This window comes from Mercenaria mercenaria, chromosome 15, assembly GCF_021730395.1.
Source record: "Mercenaria mercenaria strain notata chromosome 15, MADL_Memer_1, whole genome shotgun sequence".
Taxonomy (NCBI): Eukaryota; Metazoa; Mollusca; class Bivalvia; order Venerida; family Veneridae; genus Mercenaria; species Mercenaria mercenaria.
In genome coordinates, this window is record NC_069375.1 from 59,442,277 (window position 1) to 59,450,678 (window position 8,402).

General features: G+C 34.7%; 1 protein-coding gene across 4 annotated transcripts; it reads right to left on the reverse strand.

The window, feature by feature from the left end:
- Positions 1-302: 302 nt before the first annotated feature.
- On the reverse strand, positions 303-7,691 carry LOC123562177 (uncharacterized). 4 transcript variants are annotated; one of them, XM_053524364.1, is made up of 6 exons: positions 7,559-7,691; positions 6,390-6,525; positions 2,764-2,954; positions 1,903-2,066; positions 1,279-1,533; positions 303-565 (listed from the first exon to the last, which is right to left on the reverse strand). In XM_053524364.1, exons 3-6 carry the CDS (start codon positions 2,952-2,954, stop codon positions 405-407), a joined length of 771 nt encoding a protein of 256 aa, XP_053380339.1. In that variant the 5' UTR covers positions 6,390-6,525; positions 7,559-7,691; the 3' UTR covers positions 303-404. The 4 variants fall into 4 exon arrangements, with proteins under 4 accessions (XP_053380339.1, XP_053380338.1, XP_045210772.2 ...); XM_053524363.1 differs by having other exon boundaries at positions 7,538-7,651; XM_045354837.2 differs by lacking the exon at positions 6,390-6,525 and having other exon boundaries at positions 7,538-7,651.
- Between the last annotated feature and the right edge of the window lie 711 nt (positions 7,692-8,402).

Sequence of the window (8,402 nt, forward strand, 5' to 3'; positions counted from 1 at the left end):
GTTTGAAACTTTTCAAAATCAAAATCTTGAAAACATTTAAATTGTTGATCTGTTTCTTGAAAACAGTTATATCAGGGTTAGATGTATCTATAATGCCTTCTAAAGAAGAAATTCGCGTGGCCATATATAGCACATTAGAAAAAAAAACGATTTCAGATCAAACAATATTAATTGAATGCATTTAGCTTAATATAATGGCGTACGTTTTGCGTATTTCCTCGACGTTTTTACTTCATTTTCTCAATTTTCTGACTCGTATATATTCCCGTTTAAAGGGGTAAAAAACAAACAAACACCAGATGTAACTCGTCGTGAAATTTTCTTTATTTATTAAAAATCTATTGAGAAATATAGAATAATCATGCACAAGAATAACCGTGATGGCAAGGGTTGTGTAAGGGTACTTATCGCCTACAGAAGGCAAAGTATCCGACACAAGACACCACAACAATGCCAGCTGTGGCAAGAAGGAATCGCTTTCCATTTGAAGGAAAACCCGTGCTAGTTGTAGCTTTGTTATCAACGCCTCCTGTGATATTAGTGTTCTGATGATCCGTCACAGATTCTGAAAGTAAACAAAAATATACGTGATATGAGCCAAGAATTTATAGTAAACTTCCATGGACTTCCTGAAACATAAGAATGATAACTGATGCTGCTTTCGTTTGATAAACGTTGAACGCAATGCCGTTGCTTGACATTTACTTGTAACAATAGTTTATATATTCATTTTTTATGTATAAATCATGACTATATTCTATGTTACAGGAATAAATTAGGTACTCAGAATACCTGTTGAACAAAACAGCTGACCCTCCATTTTTTTTGCCAATATATTAAAATTGCTGAACGTTTATTTTTAATCAAGCAAATATTTAGATCAATATATTGTTAAGAAAATGCCAGTCGAGGGCTCAACGCGAAACTAGTCTAAGTATATACAGAAATAGAAGCAGATAGACTAGTTTCGCGTTGAGCCCTCGGCCTGAGTATTTAATTTGACTTAAAAAAATGGAATAAAGTCGGAAACTGAGTAATTAAATTTCATTTGATGGCATAGTTTGACTTGTAGAAATTTTGGAATATTATAAACAACACACTTTTGCCGCAAATTTCCTGAAAACGTACTTTCAGTAAGTTTTATTAAAATATTGGCAAAATAACAAATGTCGTGCACATAAGTCGTCCACAATCAACATGTGTCAAGTATCTGCAGATAAGACTTTGACTTTTTTGGATTTTATTATATTATGTTTTTATTTCAGAAAAAATCAATACCTATTTTTTCAGTCTTAATAATTTTTTCTTTTAACTTTTCCGTGTTAATGTCTTCCTTTACCAGCTTTGTCAACTTGGAGAGGCTTTCGTCACCTAGATTATTAATCCCGAGGGTTTCGCCTTCCGCCTGTGTATTAGGACATTCGTCTTTCATCTTCTTCATCTTCTTTATTTTACTATTTTCGTCTTTTAACTTCAGCATCTTTGACCCTTTGTTTATACCCCGCTCTGCTGGTTTGCGAAGTTTTGGTCCATCTTAAAGAAAAAGAGAGTGGAGTTCAGACTTGGTGTTATTATTTTTCTCTCTTTGAGGTTACAGCGTCTATCTAATGTCACTTTGAAACAGAGTTTCGCTTTAGTTTATACTAGAAGGGCGTACACAGGGCATTACATATTTGACGTCTTCGTCACTAACGTTGTTTGACGCTGACGTCATATTCTTTATTAGGTTTATTTTGTAACAGATAAAAGTGACTTGGTATAGTTGCATTTTTGTCTACCTCAATATAACCTCTCGTGAACAGGCTAAATCCGACCAAGTCGAGTTTCAATTTCATCATTTCAAGCATTATACGCAATAGTTTTAACACGCCTTAATAACATGAAGATGTAAAATGAGCATACCTTCTTTAATTATAAGTCCCTGTTGGTTATATGTCGTATCGGCCTGGATTGCTCGCTGGCCAACAAAGAGGCGACGGGGCTCTACATTCTCTACGTCAACTGTATTATTATTCGATGCCTTCACTACTAGGAACTTGAACTGGATGCTGCTGTTTTTAGGCAGCCTGAATGTTTAAGAGAAAAAGTAATAATTAATATATTAAAAAAAACCCCAAAAACTATGACATTTACGGCTCCAGTATGAAACTAGATAATTATGCAATATGGATTTCATATTCGGACTATTCTTTAAATATCGCTTGTACACTTTAAGATATAGATATCTCTCAGCAATTATGTAATGTAACAAAACATACTTTCCTTGAAAATTTACCCCGGGATAATCAGAAATCAGTAAACCGATCTTTTTAAAGATATAGAATGCTTAAATTTATTGTAATGGAATTTGAGTAATTACTATACACGGTATCCATACTGACACAAAATAAACATGCTTGGGTTTATAAACAGTACCGTATGTTAGATTAGAAATACAGTACATTAATGAATCTATAAGAAAACGCAGTATAAATGTATGCGATGTCATTAAAAAGACTTGAGGTATTTTAACAATGTTACTGTAAGTATATGACATTTAAATGTGCTTGCAGGTCTATATATACAGTAAATCCATAAGAATCTTTTAAATTTCAATCACTGTCTTAATAAACTGTTTCTTTGAAAGGTGATCATAGTTCTTCTTTAAATCTTTTATAATAACGAAAAATTACTGTTAAGATCCCAGAAATTCATCATCGTCCCAGTGTTTACATTTTATGAAAAAGAAAGTAAAATAATTTTACTTGAAAACAGCCCACTTACCAGATTTTTTTCACCCAAAGGTCGTGCTTAACACGTTTACATCGTGGTGCTTTGCTGAAGTCGTCGTATCCTAGCTGAAGTCCTGGCCCGGTCACGGCAACAAAATAATCAGCTGCCCTGCTAGAGTATTCTGACAGGGATTTATGTACTCTAAGATCTATCCTAACCAGTTCGTTTCTTTGATTTGGCATCTGAAATAACATGGACGAAACAATATACTTTTTGTCCTCAAAGGGGGCGCGTGTAGGAGCAAAATAATATTTGAACCGCGCCATGAGAAAACCAACATAATGCATTTGCGACCAGCATGGATCCAGACCAGCCTGCGCAGTCTGGTTAGGATCCATGCTGTTCGCTAATGGTTTCTCTAATTGCAATAGGCTTTGAACACCCTTGTTATCCGGATAATAAGAAATGATGTGATAATTCCAAAATGCTACAAACTGGAGTAAATATCAAACTTGGTATGGACATTGTTTTGGTCAATATTTTCTTATTACTCATTCTGATTGTTTAAAGTATTATAACTGATTCAACATGGTTTAGAAGCTGTACCATTTGCACTAAACAATTTGAATATGGAACAGATTGTTCAGTATGGAGAATTCCAAACAATGTGTACATTTTGCTTTTGAGAATGAGTTTGGCGATTCAACGCGTTGTCAACCTCATTTAATGGACTTTCGGTAATGAATATTATTTTGTTTTATTCAGTTATTATATAAACAATGATATGAACATGTTCAAAAGTTTTTATTTTAGATCAAATAACCGAAATTTACAAATATATAAGCATATGTAGTAGTCGATGTATACTGACCCAAGTGTTCATAGAAATTTCGAAGATAAAGCCCAAAATGCTAGGAGGATAATAGCCAATATTGTAGTTTGAGTTTTGCATATGCTGTTCTAACGGTACCGATTGCTGTATATCGAAGAAGTATACTCATAAAATGTGGTAACTAATGGCTGTAGCATGGCCAAGGTAATGTTTTATACACATGGTAAGTACCAGATGTTCCTGAAACATTTTATCAAAAGGGTAAATGTCTTTATCTTTGTAAAATTCTGTTTTAGAACTCAAGTCCGCTGTCAGAAGGTTCTAAAGCTTACACGCCTGTATCTTTTCTGCTAGATTTTGGTAAAAAATTAAACAAGCCAGAACAGGTAAATTTAACACCTGAACCTAAATGTGCTGAGATTCCACAGGGGGAGGGGGTACACCCATATTTAGAAACTGAGTATGCTAGGGGTCTGTTAGCATTTTAAGAGTTTGCAAATAATGGCACTTTTAACAGGTTAGTTTTGCTGGAATCTGTTCAATACTGCTGTGAATTCATGAAAGTACATCCCCTTAATCCATTAACTGATAAAAGTTTGATATTGTACTTGATAATTTAGTACACTTGTTAACTTTTCCATAAGAAGTTGTCCCCCTTAGAATGTCTACCAAAATTTCATCCGCAATACAAGACTTGCATGCATTTCTATACTAAAATATAAAGAGTTGGTCCCAGTGTATAGGATAAGATCTACGTTCATTAACTTAATATTTGTTCAATATGCCCTTCCCTCTTCTTCTGTAAGTTCAATACATTAAGTTGGTGTTATGAATTGTAATTGAGATCATTTTTGTTTTTGCTTTGTTCCTTTGGCTATAATAACCATGGTATTTTGACTGCTGTTCAAAATCTGTGGTATGTTTTGGGGTATTGAAAATCCTTGGCATTTTCGAAGACAGTATTATACGTCTCGTAGATCTTGGTAGGTTGAAAATAACCTCCAGCCAAACTCCAAAAGCCACTTCTTAAGGAGCCAAAGATCTGTATAGGTTGACTGCCGGGTATCCCCCCCCCCCCCCCCCCCCCCCCCCCCCCCCCCCACCACCACCACCAGCACTGAAACAAGCGCCAATATATGGCCATATCTTTTCGGCATTCTTTATCAGGTCTTTATCCAAAGTCATCATTCGGACTATCTCTGTAATTGTAAGAATAACATTCATGGAAAGAAGAGTGTTAAAATTTCTTTCCGATATCATATGAGGCAAAAACTCTTAATCCTCGATGGGTTTCATATGCTCTGCTTATTAAGTTGCTGTTGGAGGACAGCAACGCTCGACTATTCAACAGCCTTGCCAACTGAATGAATACAAAAGTCGAAAAAGGGGCATAATTTTGCAAAAATAGGAAAAAGGTTATGGAACCTTCACAGTCCTTATCAGCTCATGACTGATACTCATGACTGAGTGTGTGAAGTTTCAATCCTTTCCCATTAGTGGATTCTGAATTACCAGCTTACATACAAAAACTTAAACCAAAAACTGCTAAGTTGAAAAAGGGGCATAATTTTGAAAAAATGCAAAATAGAGTTATGGGACCTGCAAAGTGCATGTCAAAACATGACAGTGAACAAGTGTGTGAAGTTTCAATCCATTCCCATTAGTGAGAACTGAGATACCAGCTTACATACAAAAACCTTAACCAAGAATTTCTAAGTCGAAAAAGAAATATAATTTTGTAAAAAAAAGCAAAATAGAGTTATGGTGGAACCTACGCAATGTAGGTCAGTTTATCACATTGATTAAGTGTGTGAAGTTTTAATCCATTCCCACAAGTGGTTACTGAGATACCAGCTTACATACAAAACCTTAACCAAACCGGCACGCAGACTTCGACGCCGATGCCAGCGCATGGGTGAGTCCAGTAGCTCTACTATTCTTTGAATAGTCGAGCTAAAAATCGGTAACAAGTTCATATCATCATGTTGTTACAAACTCATTCACCAAAACATGTCCACACACACAAAACTGGTCAATGTGTAATGGTATGTAAATGAAAGAAGTCAATGACGGCTATTATCGACTTTCAAAGACAACACATCTAGGGCATTATCCATGGTCATTTTCGGCTATTATCCATTTTTCACACAAGGATTAATATAAATGGTTTTGACATAAAATCTGCAAACGTAAACAACTTACTCTAAACTATATTAGATAGTGAAATGGTAGAGCTGTATATACAGTGACTTACAAGCTTAAAAACAATTCTAAATATTTTTTATGAATTTTCAAACTAAACTTACATGGATTTTGTAAACTATTTAACATATTGTGTATTGTATTCACAAAAATAAAGTAAAATACTTTGAATTCCATGGAAACAAATCACCATTCGTTCTTTCTGCAACATCTGTTGGTTAAAATCTTTTATCAAGCCACAGCAACTTACCGAAAAACCTGAAATTTTCAGAAGCGTTCATCTGTCATTTTGTAGCATTTTGGAATTATCACATCATTTCGTATTATCCGGATAACAAGGGTGTTGAAAGCGAGCAGCAAGGATCCTGACCAGACTGCGCGGATGCGCAGGCTGGTCTGGATCCATGCTGGTCGCAAACGCACTATGTTGGTTTTCTCATGGCCCGGCTCATTTAACTTAAACTGAAAATGCGTAATTCATGAAGGAATTTATCATAGTTACAGGCACACAGTTTTATAACTTGCGACACAATGGTATTTTTATTGCTTTTTATTAAGGTACATAACGGTTAACCAAAAACACACTCTACAACATGATATAATGATATGACAAGTACAACTTCATATGACAAGTGGAACATACCTTTTCTCGGGTTGCCAGTTAAATAGTAAAAACTGTTGCCCGATGTCCGAATTCTTTTCTGTAACGCAGCAGTGTTATTTGTTTACCCCATAGATATAGCTTAGAAGGTGCTGCCATAGACCATGTACATCATTTTCTAACAAAAAAATGAACAAAAATAAACTCGCACTTAAAGTGCAAGTAGATTTCTAAAAAAAATGTGTACAAATTGCTGCCTAATTTCTATCACTGTTACAGTCGGGACCAATTAAAACGAAAGTACACAGAAACATAGCAATCTTTAAAACGAAACACAGATACTCCCCGCGTGCTCTTGTTCAAATAAAAGCTGCCCTTTAAATGGGGTATTATCAGAAAAAACTAAATCTCGGGAACCATAGATTGCTTTTTATGATATATGTCCTTGTTACAGTGAGTAAAAGTTTGGGGTAATTTTTTTACTATCACTGTTACAAAGGACATTTACTGAAAATAAAATGATATGAAAATAATATTTGCTAAAAAAGTTTGTGTTTAAACATAGCAAATATATCTACCTTGCTTCATGAGATAATTTGTAAGACTGGAGACAGTCAAAATGAGCTGCGACCTCTGATATATATGTTTCTTACACACAAGGGTCAGACAAAAAAAAACATTTTAATGGTCAGTGAAATCAGGTTTAACACCCAGATAAAAGCCCTCGCTCGTAATTTACGGTACAGCCCTCTCTTAAGCAAAAACCTCTCTGTAACAACGTCATCAAAATTTCCCAAAGCTGAAATATACTATCAAATTTACCTCTCTCTCCAAAACAACAAACACTACATAACAGTCAGTATTAGTATCTCCCAAAGGATGTCGCTCTACAGAGGTTGCACCGTATTTAGATTTCAAGAAAATATTAAAGAGATGTATTAAGACCTTTATAGAGCAACACCTCTGGAATGTCTGACACTTGGTCGTTGTAGAGAGGATGAAGCTGCCTACAGGTTAAATATACAATATGGAAAAACGTGTTTTGTCTCAAACTCCAACGTAGTGATCTCCCTTACCGCTCAATGAGCGAAGCGGCAAGGGAGATAACTTTCGTCAAATATGTTCGATTCTAGATGTTAATGTAAAATGTTAATTTATCTTATATACGTCTTATCAACATCATAACTTACCAACTATGTAGGATTTCTTACATTGAGTAATCTCCTCGAGAAATACTGCGTAATTTGAGCTCTGTGAAAATTCGTACTTGCTGTCAGCTGATTTCGTTGAAACTGACGTTGTTGATGATATGGTAACGACGTCTTATAAACGACGTGATGACACACGTCATCATTTTTGCGTTATTTACGTCGCGTCCCATATGAAATATCGGGATCCCCCCACTCCACAGTTTAAGTTCATATGTAAATATAGCAGAGGCCATTGTCATAAATAAGGAAAAGTAAAAGCCATGTCTCTTTTATCCAGACTTGTGTCATCTTGTTATAACGGACACATTGGTGCTAATGGCATCAGTCTTTTTATGTAGTTTTTTTTTCATAAGTTCAAGGGAAATAAATCATACAAAAACTATTAAAAAAATCCCGCTACGTTATTTGATTCAATTTGATTGCCGTTTTTCAACAGTATTTCAGTATGTAAGGAGTACAAACCTGTTCTCCGCAAGAAACTCCGAGTGTGCAAACTTAACCACGTATTTCAGAATAATTATTTTAGAAATGATAACAATGATCCTACTTATTGATTTCTGAATATCTGGATTTGTTATATTGCTTTGTATGTTGTTTTTTTATATTTAATACATTTAAAGTTTGTGAATTTTAAAGTAGTCAAAATGATGCATACGTTAGATATCTTGTATTTTCTTGCCTTTAATCATACATGTACTTAGTTGATTATTATACCACACATTCATTCATAATTTTTGAAATGTTCAAGAATGAAATGTTAATTAAGGTACACGTCCCATTGATAAATGACAGAAATATGTTGTTCCAACTACAAGAATATGGTAAGCCATTATCGCCAAAAATT